The sequence below is a fragment of the Nelusetta ayraudi genome, unplaced genomic scaffold, assembly GCF_046127955.1.
Source record: "Nelusetta ayraudi isolate G7.1 ecotype Tasmania unplaced genomic scaffold, CSIRO-AGI_Nayr_v1 ptg000011l, whole genome shotgun sequence".
In the NCBI taxonomy this organism is placed as follows: Eukaryota; Metazoa; Chordata; class Actinopteri; order Tetraodontiformes; family Monacanthidae; genus Nelusetta; species Nelusetta ayraudi.
In genome coordinates, this window is record NW_027466061.1 from 6,394,128 (window position 1) to 6,418,293 (window position 24,166).

The following is a 24,166-nucleotide window of genomic DNA, read 5'->3' on the forward strand; positions in this document are numbered from 1 at the left end:
CAGCCACATTAAAAGCTATAGCTTCATATTTATTGTAAATAAGAGGGTGATATATTAACTGAATCATCCAAACCTCATGAATGTTTCCCCCCAAACACTGGGCTGACTCTTTGGTAACCATTTATTTATGCTCAGCCTTGACACACACACACACACACACACACACACACACACACACACACACACTCACACTCACACATATGCATGCACATTTATTTGTGAACTAAAACACAGGCACCCAATAAATGCCTGGCATTCTTTCTGAGGCTGTATAAACTACAATTAAGTGGAGGAGCTCAACACTGTCATTCGCCCCCGAGTTTTCCAAGCAAGGAATGTGAGCGTCTCTGTCTGTGTGTGGCCCAGACAAGGTGTCTTCGTCGACGCCCCTCCCTGCCAAATTCGATCTTCTCATGTTGCGTTTTCGCAAATTGTTTTATGGATGTCGAGGTTATGTTGGGTAACAACGCAGCAAAGAAAAGGAAAAAGTTTGTCTCGCCAGCCCACCAACAACACGGTACTCAGAGAGGCAAATCTCCAGGGAGGAAAGTCAAGGTCACGGATGTGATAACACCTCCCGCAGCACAGACCGCAGAGCCAGATGTTCAGAGAGAGATACCAGCCGAGTGGAAATTTTTAGCAGTAGGCTACAGCACTGGCAGCTCAGTCAATTTTTTTGGTTTATATTTAAAGTCATTTTAGAATTTACAGTGCACATTTGACTGTACTTCAAAACAAAAACAAAAGAAAACAAAATGTTTTTATTTTGAAAATGTTCCAAAATTGGCAAAATTCCCCTGGTCACAGTTTTCTAAAAATCATCTGTGTATCAAGTGAATTTCCAATCAGTGAATTTCCCAGAAATTAAAAAAAAAAAAAAAGTTCCATCTTTGACTTTTGGCTCTTTGCTTGATTCTACTGGATTTCTGCAAATCACCCCTTGTGACATCGCAAAGGGGGCTGGAGGCCGTAAACAGAGGGCTTATTCCTGGAGCTCTAAAGAGTTTTTGAATTAATAACAAATAAGAAAGTATGATCTGATGGAAGGACAACAAGAGATTTTATTTGTGAATCAAGACATAGCATTGACGTTTAATTGTGGTGCTGTAACATAATATGTACTTTGAGTTGCCAGCTGTCAAAAGCTCTTTGTGATGGCAAACAAGGCTGCGGGGCAGTCAGAGTAGTCGGAGCATCCGAGCCAAGTGGGTCACAGCGGCACTTCAGCCGCTGAACCGCTCCATCCGGATGTCAGTGGGACAAGAGCCGGTGTCTTTGTTTGTTTATCAAGCCCGAAACTAAACAAAGGGGAAAAAAGTGTAATCCTCAGTATTGTGTTTATCCTTCCATTTCCTATTGCGGCTCTTCCCCCTGCAGTAAAGTTCACAGACGGTCTGAATCCACGTCACCGTCCGCTTTGCTTACCACCTTACCGGTGGTCCCCAAGTGTGGTTTAAATAGGTGTAAAGCTGTCTGGCTGCAAGTCGCCTCCCTGCTATGGTCGCACTGAGAATGACCTCTCTTCTGAGGCCAGAGAGGCCAGAGAGGACAGCAGCGCTTCTGAGAGGTTTATCCTCACTTGGGTTCAAGCACAGGTGGCAGAAAAAGTGGCCTTGTAGGTGAGTGATTATCTGCCGGGACGAGGTCTCCAGGTTGCAACGCTTTATTTCAAAAGCAACAAATAAAGGCACAGGGAAAAAATAGAGTCTGTTTGATAAAGTGGCACTAAAGCATTGTAACAAAACCGCAGGTTTGTTGTAGTTTATGGTTACGCATTGTCCGGAAAATTTTCTGACAGGCAGACTGTCAAGGAGGACTGACTGTCAAGGAGTGTCCCTGATGCTCGCTGCCCATTCAAAAGTTTGCATAAAAACCATGCAACATTCGATTGACGTCCACAGCCAAACATTTCCTGTGTTGCCAAGACGAGGTAACATCAATGTTACGGTTGCATCCCAAGCATTTAGTACAAAGACACTGGTTAAAGGATCTACCCTTCGGATGTGCTAAAACTTTGGCCCACAGTGAATGAGTACATTAATAAGGCACCGACTCTCTGTCTCTGCGCCTCACGAGCCGGTGTGACCTACATTCATTTTGGCCTTTAATTGTGCCCCTGGTAGCGGCGGCACAGATGTGAAAGTGCGGTCCAACTGTGGAGGTGGGGGGCGGGGATTTCACTGTCACGCTTATCCACAGTGCAGTACAAAAAAAAAAAGTCTGCAAATTCCTGTTTCACCATTGACGTGCGTGCCACCACACCCTGACACGCATCCCTCCGAACAAAATGAGCGCAGGTCGGTTTTCCGAAGAGCCGCTGCGGTTCCGTCACTGGTGCAGGAACAAAGACAGAAAACATTTGGAGACGACAGACAGAGTGATCGCAGCACCTGCCTTATAACCCTAGAGGGCATAAATAACAGAAGGTATTCAGTAAAAGATTATTACAGCGTGATGGGAGGTGTGACTGGAACTGTGTCGACAACACGTCAGGGTGACACTGTGGGAAATGTGCCGACGATCTCATTCTAGCGGGATTAAATGTTATTAGACCCAGGAAAGTGGATTATCTACCACCCCCTGCCAAAAGAAAAAAAAACATTGGAAAATGGGTAAACTATTGGATTTTTACAAACACAGCACTTTGGAAATGTAACAATGTGCACACTCCTTGTTCCGTTGCACCAGTCATTGGAACACAATGTTCAAGTGCCAGTCACTGAATTGTCTGGTTGGTGGCAGATTTGAAGGTAGCAGCAGCTGCCGTTGTTTTTTTGTTTTATTTTTATTCATTTTTTCAGTCAACGGCGCGTGGCTGACAAATTAGACGAGCACAGAAACCAAATGGAAATCACAGCTGCCACTAATGCCTGCTGCTACGGCTGCTAGCTTGTTACCTTAGCAGTGGGAGAGAGAAAACAGTGAAAAAAACACCATCATCACGTTCAATATGAGATCTGCCTCAACTTGCATAAAAGAAACCAAATGATCAAAGGCCTTTGGTAGCTATTTGCCAGTCTTTCTTCATCGGGCTGCAGCGTGCGATGGGAGACCAGTGGGCACATTTTCATATCACCGTAAGATAACTTGATAGCAGCACAGCTCAGTAATTGCTGTGCACGGGGGCAAAGCTTACATTGCAGCGCGTCTGTGCTTTTCCACGCACTCTTCTATCAAGAGCACCTGCGGGGGGCAGGAGTCTGAGTGGCAGTGAAGCACTGCAGTGGGAGTAGACAGGAAGTCAGAGTTCAGTTGGGATGAAAACCAGCATCTGGGACAAGATAATGTCCTTGTCGTATTGCTACTTTTTTATTTATTTCTTCTTCTTTTTTTTTTTTACCTCCGAGCGTACCTGTCTTTGTCTGTTAACTCCACTGGGGAATTAAACTGCTGCTGGTCAGTTTTCCTTCACTCACTTTGCTTGAGAAAGAAAAAAAAACATTACGATGAACAACATACATCTCTAGGACACACCAGAGATGAGAAAGTCAATCTTTCTCACTTGTTTTGCTTGTCCATTTTTCATAAAGTTAAATTTGCACTTCTCGACATCAAACCCGTGTGATGTTGCAAAGGGCGTGGAAGCCTCTCCCAGTTTAGAAACAACAGCCCCAGCCAAGTGTTTTCACAACCTTACAAACAAGGTCCAACAAAGTGTCAGTATTAGCAGGAAGCTAAAGTGTCTTTGCTGGAGGCTGCAAACAGAGGGCTAAATATGCTGCTCCTGTAGATAGAATTTTTTTGGGATAATTAATAACGCAGAGGATGCTCCCCTGAAGTCCCAGATGATTAATAAATTAAAATCTGAAAATGGGTACAAGATAAACAAGCAGAATACTGTAACCAATCCTCAGTCAGAGAGTTAATTGCTGAAAAAAGGTTTCTGAGAACATGTCTACACCGCTAATTAAAAACATACCTCAAACCATTCCTCGCATCAAAATTAAAAGCTAGCTCGTCCACGAGCTCCACCAACTGATTCTGAGAGCAATCAAAGCGCTCATCCAGCGGTTGGTGGCTGATTTATCTGTGTGAACAGCTTTTTGTTTGGCTAAACGCATTATGTTTGCCATTGCTGTTGATCACAACCATTGGCGCTGCCCTCTGGGTTGGGATGTTGGAAAGCGTGTGCCGTTAAAACCTGGCTTCCCAGGGTTTGCTCAGTTGGCTTTTAAAAATGAGAGTCCAAAAAAAAAATCTATCTGATTTTGCATTTACTATTCTCAACAAGTAGATGTTGTTCATTTCATTTGGCATGTTGCGATAAATCACCCTTGGTAGGACAACACTCGGCGTCTCAAAGAAATCTTGACAAACACTGCGATAATCTGCCGATTTAAAGGTTTTCTTGACACTTCAATGCAATTCTAATGATTCGTGTAGGGGGAGTGGGGCTTGAAGCAACAATTTGTGGGAGTTCCTCCTGCCAAACTACACTGTTTGTGACAAGGGTGCTTTTAAAATCTGGCTGCGCTCCACACCTGATACCAATCTCTCGTGTCCCGTTTGGAGCGGCGCAGCAAAAAGCGGCTGATTGGAAGTAAAGTGCGTTCCCCCGATTCGTATTGAAAATCACAGGCGGCGGGACAAAATGGATGCGAGATTAATGACTTTCTGATGTCTTTTTTCTCTTTTATCTCCACGTTCCAACGACGCGAACGGCAGCTAATTACCGCGTTTCGTAACGGAGCCTTCAAAGGCTGCAGATGTCACCGAGCTTCCAAACGCCATCGGAGCACCTTGACACTTTCCCTCCGCCGCACTCACTCCTCACGTCTCGACGTTATCACCCCGAGGCGCTTTCTGTTCTTTTTTTTTTCTTTTTAACTCCTTCTTCAAACACGACTGCCATTTGACAGCGTAACCTCAAGCTATACGGACTCCAGAAAATAAGGGGCCCGTGGCTACTCTGCCAGCCAGCCCAGCATGAGGGAGAGAACATAAGAATTGGGCGGCCTCGATCCCGCGCCTATTGAATAATTTATGCATTTTAATCACAAAAGCATTTGTAAAGATTTAATTTCTCAATAGCAGGTAGAAAATGCCAACAAAAATCAATGTGAAGCATAGAATAACGCTTCCAATTCAAAAATCAGAATCCACAACCTCTCCATTGTTATTCAAACACGGGCCTTCAACTAATGATGTGTTCCATGAGCTGGAACCTGCTGTTTGTTGTTTTTTCCCAGCAAGCCATTGATTCATCACGTGAAATACGCCAAAGAGCCTCCAATTTGTTTCCAGTGTCTGACCAACAGGTTAAAACCTGCAACTGCAATTCTTAAAATGAGAAAAGAAGAAAAGAAAGGGTTTAAACACATGCATGACAAGTATTTGTTACGGCCAATTATCTCCTTGGAAATCTTCATCCGTACTGGGGCGCAGCGTCATGCAATTCCAGCTGGGTACAAGCATGCACCGTCGGCTGCTGCACCAGCTAATGAGACTGCTTGTCAGAATACCCAAGATGCTTTGGGAAACTGCATTCCGACGGCGGCCTCCATCTAATGAAGGAACATTAGGTAGGTCCTCAATAACAAGGTCAGTCCTGAGGGCTTGGTACGCTCGGATTAGCCTTCCTCCTCCTCATCCTCATGCTCATCCTCAGGAGGAGCTACATGTGTTTGAAGCCGGAATAAATTTGACTGTTGGAATTGCAAATATATTCTGTCTGAATGAAATCAAACACAGAATGTTTTTGGTTTTTTTTTTTTTTTTGGAATGCCTCGAGTATTGATTCGTTACTTTAACACCCAATTGAGCTGAAAGCATCAGTGGCTCCCACTGACCGGCTCATCGATTCAATAACCCAAGTCACGGGGAGCATATGGATCCCATTGATTATTAGCCGGCCGACTGGAGTGGAGATGACTCCCGCCTAGGTAATCTTCAGAAGCGCCTCCTAGGTCACGCTATTACTGCGACCTTTAAGGTCGTCCTCTGGAAATATGAAGTCTCCCGGTTGCTCTCGGAATCCAGACTTTTGAAGAATAGCAAAGGCACACCGGGAGAAACCGCTGCAGCGTGTGACGAGAGCTGCCAGCAGCACACTTGGGAGTTGCAGTGCAGGCGAGGGAAGAGTCGTCTGTGAGCCACAGTGGCAACATCTGAGAGGACCAAAACTAACACGACAAAAATGTGAAAAGCAGGCTGTCACAAACGACTGATGCTATTTTTGACCGTATGTTTGGTTGCTGTTGTTTAAAGGGTCATATAGTCACTTTTTATTGCTATTGTTTTTTATCCTGCACTCCTGTGGAACCGCCTGACACCATTCATGTACATATATATATATTTTTTTTTTTCTTTTTAAAAACTCTATAGATTGACAGAAAACTGCATATGTCTCCCTTTGTTTACAGTCTCCAGCAAAAACTCTCTGCCAACCACCAACAACCTTTGACATGTTATGAAATGGCATAAAAACCTAACAAGGTACACTTGGAAGAGAACAATCGCCAGTTTGTGTGTTGTCACTAACTTGGGAAAGTACCCTTTGTAATGTGCACAGTTTGCCTGAAGGAAAAAAAAAGATGATCTGGCATTGACTTTATTACAGTGCATGAGAAGTTTCTTCACACATAAGTGTGTGACAAGAGACTCTAAAGCACAACTGGTTAAAGTCTACTGTGCACACTTGGCCAGACACTGATCAGAACAGAACAGAAAACAAGGGGCAAAGTAAAAATAAAATAAGACAAATCCTGAGGATAGAGCCAGTACGCTTGCCTACGTAGAGCTGCCTGCCTGCCGATCAATACGAAGAGCTTTGTTGAAAACTGACCTTTAAGTCCCGCCCCCATCGATTATTGTTGCTTTGTAGCTGTTTGTGCCGGTTGTGTTGCCGTTGTGGTGCGGGGAGTTCCCAACTCCATGAGTTATTTAGTTGCATTCTGAAGAAAATACTGTGAAATTCCTTGGGGGGAAAAAGTCAGAGAGAAGTAGACAGGAAGGTCTGCAGTGTGCACGTTGAAAGCTACACTCAAAATATGGGTGTTTGCAAAAAATATAACATAAATGAAGAGAAGCCCTCGCTCATCTCAATACAGGCATTTGACAACTTTACAGCAGGCTTGTACGTTCACTAAACTACGCTAAACGAACCTATGTTTATCGCACTATTTAGCTAGCTTACACCAAGAACTCAGCTGCCAGTGTTTACTATCGTTATCTAACACAGAACACAAAGCCATAAATAAGGTAAAGCAGCCTTACTGTCTTCATACGCTATGTGCAAGCAAAAATTTAGCCCTTAGCTGCTAGAACTGAGCACACCACCACTTTGGGCCAACTCGACCAAAGTATCTGACATGTTTTTGATGATGGTGGGAGGAAACCCATGCAAACATGGGGAGAACATGTAAAGTGCACACAGAAAGGTCCTGGGCAGCCAGCCAGCCCGGCACTCGAATCTGGACCTCCTTGCATAGAGGCCACAGCGTTAAACACTACACCACCATGCTGTCTAAACATAAACATCTGTACAAAGCAGCTAAGAGCACCACAGGCTTTTGTTTGTGCAATTACATTTGTAACAGTGTAAGATCGGACAGCAGCTGTTCTCGGGAGGAAGGACTGAAAAATCCTTCTGCATGACTCTGCTGCCAATATACTGAGCCGCATTCAGTCAGGCCGCTTGTGCCTTGTTGGACAAAGGGGTGGAACCCAATTAGCTTGACCCTTTTGACTCAACCGGCATTAAATGACACAAAAAAAATCCTAATTAGGTCCTTGTATTTTGTTTATGCAGTGTGTACCGCCCTCCAAATCGTTTCTTACCATTTTTGCTTGACGTTATTTCCCCTGAAGGTAATGTTAATTACTTCAGTGCTTCCCCTTCTTCAGTGCTGAAGAAGAGGGGGCGGGTTTCGTTGTTTTCTTCTGCATGACCTCACATTGTTGGGTAACGAAAGGGGAGGAAGCAATATTAATTTCATATGAGAAAACGTTCATTAATGCACGTTTTTTTTGTTTTGTTTTTTTTACAGTGAGCACTGATTATAATTAAATCTTTATTTGTGCTTTTAAGTATTTATTATGTTTCTGAGATCAGAGCTCAACTTTCTATTCTGGTTTCCCTCTATACATAGTGGTTTAGTCTCACGAGGGTGGGATCAGGTGGGAATATTGTTTAGAGCTTCTTTTTGTTTTGGGAGGGGGGGGGGGGGGGGTAATTGGTTACTGCCTGAGTTCCTTTAATTTACTTACGCTTTTGCATCTGTTACAATGATTTCAGCTTTATGAAACAACATTAGATGTAGGAAATCATATTCATTTCTCCATTTAATGTGCCTCCTGATCTACGTTTCATATTTAACCTTAATGGCCAAATCCCTGCCGGCCTGCGATCACTAAATGATGTATAGTATAATTAGCTTGCTACACCCTATGCATATTTGTAAAACGCATCTCGACCCTACATTTACATCCAGTTAGAAACCAGGGTACAATAACAAGGCAGGGTGAGATAGTTTGCGTTTGATTGTTAAGCGTTTGAAAGACTGAGCTAATGCTCTGCACTGCACTAGCAAAACACTTGTTATGCCTGAACCACCTGAACGGAACTGTACTAAACTTTGGCTATGAATGGAATGCAAAATACATGACAATGTACTCAACAATCACATGCTATTCCCTAACAACCCTTTCAATAGCTACATTTTACTATTTTTATGTGGTTTAGCTGAGATGTTGTTGGGTGTCAGAAAACAGCAGCAGGAACACTGCAGCTGAAGCGGCTGAACTCTGCAGTTCATTTTAGCGCAGATGAGAGGAAAAGGTTAAAGGAGGACATATGGGGGTGTAGGAGGACCCTTCAGGCGAGGAGCCCACAACATTTGTCGGGGGGCGGATGGCTATCGATCCTCCTCAAAATAAGGCGCCGCGAGTATAGCACGTGTCTATGTGCCAATGTGCATTTCTGAGCACGTCCGTGTGAGGATGCGGTGACCTGTGAACCCCGGACCCAGAGGCACTTGTTAAACACCTCGGTAGCTTCCAATTCCCCCTACGGTTGGCAACCGCTCGCAGCCTCGCAGGACGGCGGCAAAGGCAGCGAGTAAACAAGGGGAAGCAATCATGAATCACAGCTTTCGGCACACAAATCCGAAAGCACACATTGTGCGCCAAACACCATTACGTATGCATTTATGCACATGCAGTCGGAACCAAAAAAGCACGGCAGCATCTGCAGGGGTTTGAACTGCGGAAGACGCACAGTCTTGGTTCTTCTGCCAGAGCGTTTCCTGGTGAACACAATTCCCATGTGTGTTTGTCAGGTAATAATAACCGCTCTCAGACAGCACTCATTTGCTCTGACCTTATTTTTTTTTTACAAAGGCTCACTCTGTGGCACTCTGTAAAACAATCACAAAAACATATTGCCTACAGGTCAAAGGCTCCGAGTGCAGTTCTTTGCAAATCATTGTACGTGTGAAAATGAAGACAGTCCAACAAGCTTGTAAGATAAAACTAGCTTATTCTTGGAGCCGGTATGAACACCCGTTAAAGAAACATGGAAGTTGTCTTTTATGTATTTGGTCATAATACTCCATAACAGAGAGCCAAATAGTTGCATTATCCTCAAGGACAGGCAGAAATTGATTTATTTTTCTTCAGACCAAAATAAGGGCTCATGAAGTTCAATGGATGAGCTATTCTTACTATATAATAGTACCAGACACAAGATTTTACTTGTATATGGGTGAACCCAAAAAAAAATCCAAGGCTCTTAGGAGAGCCGCACATGCGTGTGAAGTAGAAAAGAGCAAGTGCACCTTTCTTCAAAACATTCTATCAGCAGATTCCGAGGTCTGTTAATAAAGCATGGGGAACCTGCCCATTAAACACATTCTGGCCTCTTCCAACAAATAAACCAAATGATCTGAGCCAACCTGTCTTGCTAGCTATGTGGCACCGCAACCAAATTTGACCATAAAATTGACCCATTAAACAAGGCTATCCTTACCCTGCTGCACCCTAAAATAATTTAACTCCAATGAACAGAAACATGTCTAGCAAACCGGCGTGTAAAAATGTCAAAATATGTAATGGCCCCGCAGTGCCTGCGTATTGTTTTTCATGTGTAAATTGCTTCCATGGGTCAGACTTCTATCTCACTGGAGAATCTTCACTTGCAAAAGCTGATGGGTACGTCAGCAGTAGTTTCCACTTCCTTCTGTTCAGCTTTTCCACAAAAATAATCCACTTTTTGCCTCTTTTGCTTCAAATCACTGCCACAGCAAAACGGACACGTGACATCCCTGCTCTCTCCAATGCAGTAAGTACAGTGACCATCAACTGCAAGCTGATGCCATATTCCGTGGCACAAAATGTTTCTGTGGACCCAAAAAGGAATCTGGGAGGAAGCCATATGGTGAACAAATACGGCCCTGACTTGCATAAATTTGAATTCCTAATTGCTGGGATGGCGATTCGCCCCGTCAGACCACATTTTGTGATTTAAAAAAAAAAGAAATTCCTGCCTCAGCCACTGTGAGATATCCGTCTGAGTTTACAGCAGACAATGAAAACCCTTCCAAGCCCCCCCACCTACCCACCCAATACAAAGACATCCTGTCAGCCCCATCATCCGTGGCGAAGAAGTCCTCATTAGCCGCGGGACTCGGCTCATCACTGTCACATCAAAAAGGCTACGGGGAGTCTTGTTAGCGCAAGGGACGGCGCAGCAGGCCGGCCTCCCCCAATCAAGCCATCATGACTTAAAGTCCGGCGTTCTGTAACAAGTACCGGGTGGCATTTTGGCTCAAAACTGTCAACTTCTTGTAAAGGCAATGAGTATCAGTCACTGAGGTAGTCAGCGCTCGACGCCCACGTGAACTCTGACCGGCTCTGCGCTGCGAGCTCCCGGCAGGTCAGCCACATGTCGCAGGCAAAAAAAACTGTTCCACATGGGGCGCTGATGAAATTAAAGCGTGCTCTGCTGGCCCTCTGAGCTCCCTATTGCGCTCACCCCTGCCCAACAACACGTGTGTGAGAGGGTCCACGAAAGCATAAACAAGCCTCGGGGGACCCTGGTCACTTATTGGAAAAGTAATTAGCCGAGTTATTAAATCTTGTGCGGTGCGTAAGCTACAGCTGCAAGGCCACGATCGTCCTTGCAGAGACCAACAGGATGGACCTTTTTGTGGCTGTGTGTTTGCTGGCCGTCTCGGTGGTGGGGGGTGGCGGTGCAGGGAGCATAATTTTAAATGGCCAGGATGCGAGGGACAAAGAAGTCTCGACACGCGCGTATGCTTTTAATGGCTATCATTTAAATTATTATGTATCATCCAATTACCGCTGGCAGATTCATTATGCTGAGATTTAACTCTCAACGGGGGAGTTGCGGCTGTTGGATGAAACTGGCCGACAGCGAAGCTCCTTGCTGATGTGTTTGTTTTAATGATGGATCATTTCGGCCACGTAAGAAGCACTGTACAGAGGAATTAGTGCATACAAGGGAAGAGTTGCTTTGGAAATAAACGGGGAAGTCGTCTGCTTGGACTCTGTTAAAGCATGGCTCGCATTCGAGGGGAGGCATGCTAGCTTGGCGGGTATCCCAGCTAAAATCCCTGAATAAGCATGTGGTAAAAACACAGGCAGACTCCAAAAGACTGCTGCTGCTGCTGCTGCTGCTGCTGCTGCTGCTGCTGCTTTAGGAGAAGACTTAATCCCCTTCTTGAATCTCAAAAACGTTTTACTTAAAATGAAAGATAAAGCAATACGACAAAATGAGATTCAAGATGCTTTTAAAACAAATAACAGCAGTGAAGAAAATATCGATCAAATAAATAAATATAGTTTTATTGATTTCCAATCAATAAAACATGTTATTACGTATTTTTAAATCCTTTATCATTATACAACAGTATATGTCTGAGGGTGACTTGCCCTCTCCGGGTCTGTGGAGAGACCCTGCCTCAGGTGGAGCAGTTCAAGTATCTCTGGATGGAGCGCAAGATCGACAGGCGGATCGGTGAGGCGTCTGCAGTGATGCGGTCACTGTACTGATATGTCATGGTGAAGAAGGAGCTAAGCCAAAAGGCGAAGCTCTCGATTTATCACTCGATCTGTGTTCATACCCTCACCTATGGTCATGAGCTTTCGGTAATGACCGAAAGAACAAGATTGCGGATACAAGCGGCCAAAATGAGTTTCCTCTGTAGGGTGGGTGGGCACCCTGAGGACAGAGTGAGGAGCTCACCCTGAGGACAGGGTGAGGAGCTCACCCTGAGGACAGGGTGAGGAGCTCAGTTTCCTTAGAGGAGCTTGGAGTAGAGTCGCTGCTCCTCCACATCCAGAGGAGCCAGCTGAGGTTGCTCGGGACTCTGTTTCGAAGGCCTCCTGGACGCCTCCCTGGAGAGGTGCTCAGAGCATGTCCCACCGGGAGGAGACCCCAAGGAAGACCCAGGACACACTGGAGGGACTACGTCTCTCAGCTGGCCTGGGAATGCCTTGGGGTCCCACCGGATGAGCTGGAGGAGGTGACTGGGGCCAGGGAGGTCTGGGCATCTCTGCTGAAACTGTTGCCCCGACTGTTGACCCGACTCCACATAAAGTGGCAGAAGATGGAGGGATGGATGGATATTTTTAACCAAGCACATTCTTGAACCTCTGGACGTTGAGGTTAGCAAATTTGCCTGTTCAGAAATTAATTTACATTTCTATGCTCTCTATTTGGACAGGAACAGCCTATAGCATGTATCCTTTTTTTGGATGCTGACTGGCATTGAAGAGAAATGAAGGAAAAACTGGATTTTGTTCAGACTGCGCCACTTCGGTAGCTGAACGGGAGCAAAACCACCGGCTAATACCTGCCTCTGCCGTTGAGAGTTTATGCAGTAATAATAAAAACTGCTTATCACAACATATTTATCTTGAAGAATGTTATGGTAACTGAGTATTATGCTAAATCAACAAATTCTGAAGTGGGACTGAGAATCCCGGGAGTGCATTAAAAAACATACTTGGAAGGAAATTTTCCTCTAGTGCTGTCAAAAAGGCACTCCGGTGGTAAAGGAAATCACTAACTGCCAGAAACGTACAAGAGCAGCAGTGGTGAAAACATATTGTTGTATGACACATGTCTGTCAGAGAGGAGGATATGCTGACACCAGTGGGATCTGTCAAAAGTTCACCACAACTTGGGGTATTAGCTCATGGATGAGTGGAACTGTAAAAAAAAAAAAAAGAGAGAGAGAGAGAGAGAGAGAGAATCCCCGCACTATCAGGCTGCTTGCAATTTGCAGCACTTATATGAAATGCAAACTGCATGATATAGACACTACATGACTCACCTAATCTATAACCAGATTAATGCTAATGCTAAAATGTAGATAAGTTGCTACATTGACATTCAAGGAAACAGATTGGTCCTCTAATTGTGTCCAGTAGTGATTCAAGTTGTTTCCTAACCTCCCTCAAATGTTTTCTATGGGCTCATCACCAAATGGAGGCAGCATTCCAGGCTACTGACTCACTCTGGAGTCCGGATCTCTTCCAAGTTTCTTCCTACAGGGGAGATTTTCCTGCCCGCTGTCACTCCTTGCTTGCTCTGGAGGGTTTCAGTTGGCTCTCTCTTGACTGTACAAAGCGCTTTGAGAAGCCTTTAGCCATGATTTTGCGCTTTACAAATAAAAGCTGACTGATTGATTACATTTTGTTTGGTATAGGAACACAGTAAACGGAGCAAGGGGTGGATTAAATCAGAAACTGGGACCATTACTCGTCGACTCATGGTTTGTCCATGTGGTTTAACCGTAGCTTGCGGTCAAAGAGTTCTGCACAAGAACAACTCAAGGCCCTCACATGGGCTCTTCTGTTCCTGTTGGGCAAGGTATCACCCCCTCCGTCCCCCTCCCCAATTTAAATACACCTGCAATAGGGTGGTTTTGTGTGCATGTGGAAAATGCCCTGTAGCCTCCACCATAACCTTGACCCTCTGACGGAGACCCAGCAGCCACGGCCGGCCAGACACAATTGTGCGTGAAGCTTTCCACTCTTTGCCTCACTTCCAGGTGTGAGTGTCAGGTTTCCCTGAGTCAATATCAAACTGCACAACACAGGGGAGTCCACATGTCTTTCCAAAAAATAACTAAGACCTAAATCAGTCATTCCAGCCCATTTAGTAGCGAGTGGCACTATGGAGCAGTTTTCCTCATCCCACCCTGCACCAGTTGCACCCCACCCACCCACCCCACCCTCGCTCTGACTGATGCAAAGGGAGTGTCCAAGGGAGGCGTCCTCTGCTCCTCATTAACCTGCAACCCGTGTAACGCCTGCGAACCCCACCGCGGGGACGAGCGGGTGATAACCCGATCCCACCGCCCCGCTGCTTCCCCTTCTTCTCACGTGCGCCGAGGCGCAGCTGATCTTATCCCCCGTACACCGAAACAGCGTGCTCTCGCGTAAGCCTGACTTTATCTTCCCTTTGTCTCCCCGCTGCGCTCGCCGTGGCGCCTCGTTTCTGCCAGAGTGATGAGAGCAAGTTTGCGAGAGGAGCGAATCGTGTTATAGGACGGATGGCTCCATCACACAGCTGGGGACCAGGCAGCGTGGGATGGGGTCCCGCTGATTGGCCCCGGTGAGAGGACATGTGGCCCTGATGCCCGCAGGGAGTGGGGCGTCCCTGGATCAAACTTTTGGCATCCATATGTTGTATTACTTCTCCATCACTACTTCCTCTTCTTCTTACCATTTCGATGCGTAAAAGTCACGATGGTACAAAATCGTAGTTGTAAAACTCACCTGAACAAATCCGCAGAAGTGCCAGGAGACAGTAAAACCCTGTCAGACAGGCAGGCATCATTCAAGTGCAGCTTAAAATCCGCTCCGAATGCTCGTTGCCCGCCCCCCCTCCCGTTTCATCCAAAGCGCAACTACTTCACTGCAGGACCGATGCGAGGTTGGCCGGGTGCAGGAGAGTTCAGGAACTCCTCGCGTAATTGGAAAGGCGCAGAGCTGATCCTCTGACTGGCAGGGGGAAAAATCTCCTACTTTGGATCAAAGTTTGCATCAGTAGGAGACATGGCTCCTCGGCGCTCCTCGGCTTTCCTCCCTCCCTTGTGCAACTCCACCCTTTTCAAATGCAGGGGCAACTTGTCGAGACGATAGTTCCACTTTAAAGGGAGGACGGGGTGGAATGGTGGGCTTCCTGCCGCCGGGATAAAGTGTATCCGGAGAGGAGAAGAGAGACGCGCCCGGTTGCGTTCGTACTTTAAAATTGGCTTAGACGCGTAATTTTCAGCCCGGTTGAGTCGTAGCGGCGCTGGTTGGATGAGGCGCCGTGCGTCTCTGCGCGCAGCCTCGCTCTGCTTCTCCTAGCCAGTCAGAGGCGGAGGGTTGGTGGTGCTGGTGGCTGAGAAGGAGGGGATTCCTGCGAGTCAGGCACCGTACAACCGCATGCATTCACGCCATGAGGCTCCAAACCAGCACTGGCACCGAGTAGAGACCGTTTGATTATTTTTTTTCTTCTTTTTTTTATTATTATTATTTTTGAAATATGCCTAAACGAAAATAACCGAGCTGTCTGCAGCATCCAAGAGTGAAGCGCGCGTCTCTGCTACACTCTGCATTTTTAAATGGCTGCACCAGTTCTGTTTAATGTGTCCATCACGATCAGATGTGTTGATGTTTCAAAGGCGTCAGCTGCTGGAAGTGAACAAAGTTTGACCTTGCTGAATGATTAATGCATCCCTTGTTTTTCCCCCTTTTCCCTCCTCAGCTGAAGACGGATGTCTTCACGCTTCACTGTCTCATTACTTGCACCTCTGGGTGCTACTGCGTCCGTAATGAGGCTGGAAACAACGCCTTTTATCTTTACCTTCTCATTTCGATGACCAGTATTGATTTATTTTTCTTTCTTCTCCTTCAGTTTTCACCTTTCATTATCTCACGAGAGTAAGCGCGCTGCAGAACGCGTCACGTGTTGATAACAAGCGCGTTTAAAGTGTCTGATTATCCCCAAGTAGAATTCTGCCACTTGAAGTACTTGTTGAGCCAAGTTGGAGCAATCAGGTGAGTCACCAGGAGTCGCCACAGGCTCGGCCACGTCTCCGTGGAGTTTACGCTGCCTGGTTTATCCGAGGAGGACAGCGCGCCCTCTGCTGGCTACAAGCCCGTAGCGCAGGCTGCGTGACTGATTTCCACAGGGGTCGCACTCGCGTCTCCAAGTCCAAATTATTGGGTGAAGTAACGGTTTCCTTTGATTGAAAAAGAAATGTATACATTTCTTATATCTAAAAAAAAAAAATACTTAACCCTCTGCTAGCATCCTGCTGAAATCATCAGTCTTAGCTCCCTGATGGAATGGTTTGACCTTCCATGTGTGCTGACAACAGGATGGGAACGGGGTGTTGTCACAGAACTGGGGCAGGTGTCACTACCCCTTGTGACTGATTTCCAGACATGCATTCTGTTTTAGCAAAAGAAGAGAGCATGACCTTACAAACTATTGTTAGAAAGCTCCATTAAAATACATTTTGCATGATAAGGTTCCAACCAAACGAAATCAATATGCATGATACATCTCATATTAAGGGAAAAAATGCTGTTTTTTTGTTTTTGTTTTTGTTTTTTTAAACAGCTAGAAAAAAGAAAATATGCCAGTTATGTTTCCACCGTTTCACACAAACAGAGGTAAAAAGTGTCAATGCTTTTGTTATTTTAGCTTCCTGTTAGCACTGGATAAATGCTGTAATTGCCCGTTCTGCACAACTGGTGGGTCTGTTGAAAGGAGTCAGTTCTCTGCAACAAACAACACACACAATAGGGTGAATTACTGCTTCACCACATGCACATAATTCTCCTTATAAAACATGCACATTGTTTTCTCTGCTTTTTTTAGAGTCTCCTGTGCCTCACCAAATGCCAAATAATGGCAACAAAACATTGTGTTTCATCCCCATTTGCCGCCCAAATCATTTGCAATTTGTTCTCTATTCTTTGCATTTTAATTGTTTTTTGTTTTCCCAGCAAGGCAATCGGCAGAGATCTGTGTTTGTCCTCTCCTCCCATCCAAGCATTGTGTGCGTTTTCCCCTGGCAGCTACACTTGGCAGCCACTGTTTGACTAAAACAGCGCCACGCCACAATGGAGGACAACATGATCTTGGTCCTGTGATGACGCCGTAATCAGCATTTCCTGACGGTGACAGCGGCAAATCGTCCGTCTTCGTGCTCGGGCCACGGCAGAGGTGACAATGAGGGAATGGCCAGGCGTGGGTTGACGTTTTAGTGATGTGCGATACCACTGATATCCCTTCCAGTCCGATACCAAGTGAAACCAAGGGCGATATTTGGCCGATACTGATGCCGATATTAAAGCCGATACTTTTCATCCCGTGTGATGTGTGTAGCATTGTGTGCCCACGCCCTTTGCCCTGCCACGAGATACTTTATTATTCCAACTGATCTTAAAAGGGACACATCTGGTATCAAAAGTATCGATACTTGAGTGTCACAAGTGTGATGCTAGACAGTATGCTTCGTTGTACGCAGGTGTTCGCAAGTGAATTCCGTGGTGCATTTGACAAGCGGCAGTGATCCGCAGCCATCTCCCCAACAGAAGTCTCTTGCAGGAACAGATGGTGGTGGTGGGTAGGGAGGTTGGTGGGGCGGGTGGTGGGGAGGACAAAGACACGCGCGTCTTCATGGCAACGCCGCAAATAGAAAAAATAAACGGCGAGAATTTCAAGGGTCCGGTGCCAAGTACGGGGACCTAGTTATATTTATTTATTTCACTCCAAAGCTGCTTTCCAAGTTGGTCTGGATCCAGGCGGCGGGGAAGGGCTGAGGGGGAAATGGGGAACATACCCCCCCCCCCCAAAAAAAAAAAAAAAAACACACAGCCAAATCCAGCAAATGTTTAGATAGGAATAAATCATTTGGAATCTCTGCGGAGCAGCAAACTTGGCCTCGGCTACAGTCTCCTGTTGTGGCTGTCCATTGTTTTGCCACTCGAAAAATACAGTTTTTGTATTCCCCTGCCAGATGCTGAGTTAGTTGTGAGGATGCAAGCGAGCGCGGGAGTATCTGAAATGCATCACAGCCATCAGCTGCACCTTCTTCCCGACATTATTTCCGCTCTCCGTTCCAGCTTTCATTTCCCCTGCTGATCCCTCTTTCTCCCTCCTGCCCATTATCTGTGACAGCACTCGGGGCGCTTTCATTTCCATCCACTTGTTTATTTCTTCGCCTATTTGTCGGCGGCTCTTGTGGCACATCAGCGCACTTTCTCGAGGGAGCTGAGGGGGACTTGGGGCTCATGCAAAAGACTCTGAGAAATATGACAGACAGCCTTCATGTTCAGCTGCGATGCCGCCGCGACAACCGATGCAGTGGCCTGCGCCTCTGTTCTCCAAAATCTCCCTCCAATTTGGGAAACTTGACAGCCACCCGCATCGCCAAGTCTTTGGCTTCCTTTCAACTTCCGCCGATCTCGCTGCCTTTTTTTTTCTCACTCCCCGCTGGGCCACAGAGGCTTTTTGAGCAGAAAGAAAAAAAAAATGAACCTCCAACCTCGCAAAAAGAGGCAGATTGACAAAGAACCCTTCCCTCCATCATTAGCTCCATATGGAAGCGCCAGTAAAAGCACCAATTGAGATTCTATAAAAGGAAATAAACAATTGTATTTCATCCAATTAGGATGAAAGACAACAGAGGGGGAAAACGGTTGCTGAGGAGATCTAGAGGGAGGTTTCCTTTTTTCAGACTTTAATTTAAAAGTCCCATATTGTACCCATTTTCAGATTTTTTTTAATTCTAAATCAGAAAAAAAAAATCCCACGGTCTACAAAAAAAAGCAGCACATTGAGCCCTCAGTTTGCAGGATTTTGCAGAAACGCTCAGTTTTAGTTTTGTGCTAGAATCAGTGCTTTCGTGTCCAGAATGCAGGAAAAACAAGGTGGTCTGAGAGAGCAGAATAATTTGGGGCTGTCAGTATCATGGGCTGTACATGTGTGCCCTTTGTGACATCACAAAGGTGTTTTCCCAGAACTGATAAAGTTTAGAAGTAAAAGATGGACTAAATTGGACCTGAGGGTCTCAAAGGGTACTGCCCGGCTGGGGGTGTCGTGAACTCTCCTAGGTCACTAACCTTGGAGAGCTGTCACTGAGGCATTAGGCCCTTTACGACATCACAGAGGGCTCATACCTTTAACTTACAAAAATCCTCGAAGACGTTGATGGACTTTTTCCATTTCCGGGAGGTTTGCTGAAATACTAGAAAGCCAGAGTATTACTCAGAAACGTAGGTAAAGTGAATTTAGCAGGGTATAGGGCCTTTAAAGGGCTAATTTACGCCAATTTTCAGCCCAACGTCTGAGTACTTAAGTGACAAAGAAAAGGGAGAGGAGGATTGAACTCTGCTGGCTCTGGACACGGCTCTGAAGGGCTACAGCTGCTGAACTGGCATTATGTGGTATTATAGTCTTTGTCAGCAAAAGGAAACACGGTCCTCTTTCCCAGAAAATTGGGTTCCAAGATTGTGTCTCTGAAAGGACAAATGGAGAAGCACAAACCGCATTTTCTTTGCAGACAACAAGCTTCACCATGGCATTTTACTTTTAAGCTATTTATTTATTTCTTCTATGTTTCCTATAAGCTGTTTTTTTTTCCAAAATAGAAAACTACTTGACAATAATTGGAAAAGCAGGTGCTATAGGAGCCAACACTAATATTTATTTAGGCAGAAGTTAAATGCAATGTGTATTATTTGACTTAAAAGGGAAGGTGCAGCACTTTATTGTCTACATACAGCGAAGGATGACCTGCGATAGGAAATGGTAATAAACAATGTGACAAGAGCTGAAGAATAACAGAAGTCTGTCATTGCAGCCATTTATTCAACATATTTGGGGTGATACAAGTGTCCCTGAAATTCTGCTCATTTTAGACTGAGCGTCTCGTTTAATAATCTCAGTCCAAACAAATTTGAATCATAGCTTTAGTATCTAAGGCCCTGTTTTCACTTGGTCACTTGTAACTGTTTTGGGTGATTGGATCACGAGAATGGATCTCGCAGCATCTGTTCGCACTTAGCCATTAACATGCGTCTCGAGCGTGCCATTTGTGATCGCATCACCAACCCCGAGTGCAAATGACCGAGTGCAAACAGGGCCTAACAGCTTCACGACACTACGACATTAAAATAATCTGAAAGTTTTGACTCCTTTGACGTGCTCCACTTTCACAGGACACATGTGCTAAAGCACATGATTCTGGAAATCAGCCTGTTGTGACATCATAAAGGGCACTATTAATGACAGCAGCCATTTTGTTCCCGCTACTGAGACAACAGCACATCCACAGAGCAGCAGCTTTGTGTTGTTGCCCACTGTCCAAAAATCAATTTTAGCAGCAAGCTAAGATCAAGTGTTTACTGGGTTATAAACAGAGGGCTAAGTGTACTTCCCTTGGGAGTTTTGTGGTTCAAAACTCCAAAACCTCAATCTTGTGTGGCTGCTCCATAGATACAACACAGGGGAAATAGTTTGGATATGTTTTGTTTCATATCTTCGGCATGTTGTTGATTGTGTGTCAAAAAGCAAAGCCGCAAGTAAGACGGATTTTATGGCTCTCAAAAGAAAAAGAAAAAAAAACCTGTGCAGCACTGAGTGAAATGACAGGAGCTCAATGAAATGAACAGTTGTTAGTTTCAGGTATTTTCATGCTAATAAAATGCATTAAATTGATCTAATTTCCCCAACACTGGATGTTTAAAAGGAAGGAGAGTGTACAGTACCTTTATATCCCAGGCTGTTGTCTTCCTCAGATGCCGTCTGAGATAAGGGTGTTTGCGTGACAACCTCACGGCCCCCTCTCTGTTTGTCTGTGTCTGCGCGATCAGAAAATCAAAATGAACAATGCAACAATGCAACATCAACATTGGTCTACTTTTAATGCAGAAGAAAAGTCACCAATCGATGATGTACAATGTTTTTCTACCTTTAACTTGCAAGTTTATTCATTGTTAGCTAATATCTAATGTGTTTATTAAAATGATGAAAGAAATTTGAGGTTAGAACAAATAAACAGGTCGATAATCCCCCAAAAACATTTCTGCATCTGCATAAATTGTTGCATAACAGCAGCAATTTCAAAGAGACGTTGGCTGAATAAATTACTTTGTCCCTTGGTGGACTGAGCAAGTCAACAAAGCACTTTTATGAATGTTTCTTTGAGATGGAGAGAGAGAAAATGATATTCAAATTTAATCAATATGGTGACTCATCAAATTGGAGTTAGGCTACAATTGTTTTTGTTTTTTTAGATACAATAAGAAAAAGAGAGCCTTTCTCTTGCCAATAAAAATAAAATTGGAAAAAAGAGCTCTTGCCTTGCCAATAAGAATAAATTGTGCACTGCCAGCACGTTTAGGTGTGCCAACGCTGAGATGTACACAGCTTTAAGGTATTTATCTCAGATGGAATATGATCCCTCCCGCGTGGTAGCACGAAAATAAATGCAATGCAAATGCCTTTCATGCAAGCATGCAAATACAAAAAGCTGAGCAGACACTGAACCTTTGGCAAAAGTCCTCATTTTTCAGCCGGTTGGTTTACACGGCGCGAGAGACGAGTTGTGCGTAATACTGATTAATTTAATGGAACCAGGAAGTACTGTAATATAGTTCCCGTATTTTCGGCTGCAGTTATATGCAGAGCTTTGGCGCTCAGCACCAACTTTTGCTTCATTGGTGTTGTGTTAAGGTACACCACTAGAGGGTAGCATCAGCATGTTTTAAAAGTACTGTGTGTGTGTGTGTGTGTGTGTGTGTGTGTGTGTGTGTGTGTGTGTGTGTGTGTGTGTGTGTGTGGCGCGGTTGTAATGAAAAGACCCGTCCGTTGTTGAGATAATGACTTGATAAAAAATGTAAACATTTATCATATTTTTTTTCTTAATTTTAAAGTCCCAGTGTATATGTTACTTCCTAAATTTTCACTTCTGATTCAATAGTAACTTATTTTGGCGAAAGACAACGTGGCAATAGACAAAAACAATATACATGACACATTTTGGGAGACACAGTGGTGCAGGGCTGGTGCAGTGGTCAGCGCTGTCACCCCACAGCAAGAAGGTTGTATGTTCAATCCTGGAGTTTGTATGTTTGCCTTTCTATGTGGGTTCTCTCTGGTACTCAGGCTTCCTCCCACAGTCCAAAAACATGCACATGAGGTAAATTAGGAACTCTGAATTGTCCACAGGTGTGCGAATGGTTGTTTGTCTTTCAATGTGGCCCTGCGATGAACTGGCCACTTGCACAGGGTGTAACCCTACCTTGCCCAATGACAGTTGGGACAGGCTCCAGCAAACCCTTGCAACCCTGAGTGCAGGAGGAAGTAGGTAATGGATGGATGGATGATTCATTTGTTTGCAATATGCTTTCTTACCACTAGATGCTGCTAAATTTTACAAACTGGGCCTTCAGGCCTTTTGTCTTCATACACTTAACCTTGCACTCAATTGAAGGAGGGGAAAAGGTTAAGAATGCCTTACCTGATGGACAGTAATATATACAAGGTTGAACAATAAGTGTTCTGCCACAAGAGGGCAACAAAGTTGCAATAGAGACCTATACTTATTTCAAGAGCAAAATGAGACACATGTCCAGCACCATAGAAGAGACATTCGAAGTGCCCAGCTGGCAAGATATCAGATGGAAATTTATTTTCTACAAAATAGGATTTTCCCACTTAAAGGGATGAACTGTATCTCCACAAGCACAATGACTGAGAGTTCTTTCAACATTGTATTACAGGATGTACTCAAACCAACAGCTTTCTTCACACAGCACGCAAAGGTTTGTTTTATCCAAAAAGAAAATGAACACTAACAAACAAAGAGAAGACGTTATCACCTGAAGCGTACACGGCGTGACACTGCTGCAGCTGGTTGACGAAGAGGAAGCTGGTTAGTAGGAAAGGGATGAGGGGTTGTAGAGCCAGCATGGTCCCAGTGGGCCCAGCCTGCCTCGTGGTGGGCCCTAAACAAACCTGGAACCAAGAGAACAGTAGCGTCATGATTAGCGTCCATTAGCGTCAAGAAACACTGCCATACTTAATATTTACTGGAGCTCTATCAGTCCCCCCCACTCACACACACACGCACATGGTGAATTCTCAATGACTCCTTGTCCTTCCTGTTGGTGGGCACCACGTACAGCCGCTACACTGCTGCTACAAAAAGAGAAGAGGACAGATGGACTTTCCTCTGAAACCCACCCGGCACGCCAAAGTCTGTCCGTTTCACTCTGATCCAATCCACACATAGCAAGGAGACGCATACGACTGCAGCTTCGGCGTTACACTACCAGATTTATTCCAACATACGAGTGAGCCTCTGTGGGGGAGACGGGCGGATATCTGAAAACCCCTCAGTGTGGATGTGCACAATTTGCGTTAAAGCTTTCCGTCACAGGCTCGTGCAGTCATACATTGTAGAGATCATCGCATCTACCTGCTGCACATCACAGCATGAGCCCCCACCCCACCTCTCCTCAGCCCCCCACCCTACACACACTCACACACACACAACTTCCCACACCCCTCCCCCAGCCCCAGAAAGCTAATACATGTCAATGCGCACACACGCAACATAAGACAACGTGCCTCGCTCTCAAGTGGGAACAATGATGAGGCGCGGTGACAGCGCCAAGGCCGCGGAGAGGAGAAGTCGGCAGCGCCGATCAGCCATCTGTGGCACAAAACGGCTTTTGAGACTCGTCTTCGCCGTCTGACGGACAGCCAGATTTCCTGGGATGTGTTGGCACCCTGCGGCCACCGGCTCCGTGCTCCATTTTAATTGTAGGGAGAAATGCGCACCGGCAGCCAACATTGTTTGCGCGCCAAAAACTTAAGTGAGGAGAAAAGAAAAAAAAAGTGAGTACACTGTGCACTGAGGGACACAGACGGAAGGCACCCTTATTTTTAAGACGGAGAAGTCGGATCAGGAGCACTCAACAGAATTAGTGGATTAGTGAATTGGTCAAAATCACAATGTAATTGATCTAATACTGAGAATGCTTCATAGGCTGTCATTTCAAAGGTTAATTGATTACACATATGGAGTATAGAATTTATTTTAATATGACTATACATTGACACTGATAATAAACAATTGCTTCAAACCACCCTTTAAATATTAAAACATGCACAAGAGCTCAACCA

At 45.1% G+C, this 24,166-nt stretch overlaps 1 protein-coding gene across 3 annotated transcripts in view; it reads right to left on the reverse strand.

Annotated features, from left to right (window-relative positions):
* LOC142884566 (roundabout homolog 1-like) overlaps positions 1–22,988 on the reverse strand; it is a 95,377-nt gene extending 72,389 nt beyond the window's left edge. For 2 of the 3 annotated variants that reach the window (XM_076020290.1, XM_076020289.1), the window contains exons 1-2: positions 22,858–22,988; positions 20,743–20,835 (exon numbers count right to left, since the gene is read on the reverse strand). In XM_076020290.1, the coding sequence (XP_075876405.1) occupies positions 20,743–20,835; positions 22,858–22,948 (184 nt within the window). In that variant the 5' untranslated portion in view covers positions 22,949–22,988. Of the gene's footprint in view, positions 1–14,748; positions 15,386–20,742; positions 20,836–22,857 lie in introns of those variants that run through there. The other variant, XM_076020291.1, reaches the window with a different exon arrangement.
* Positions 22,989–24,166: the final 1,178 nt, after the last annotated feature.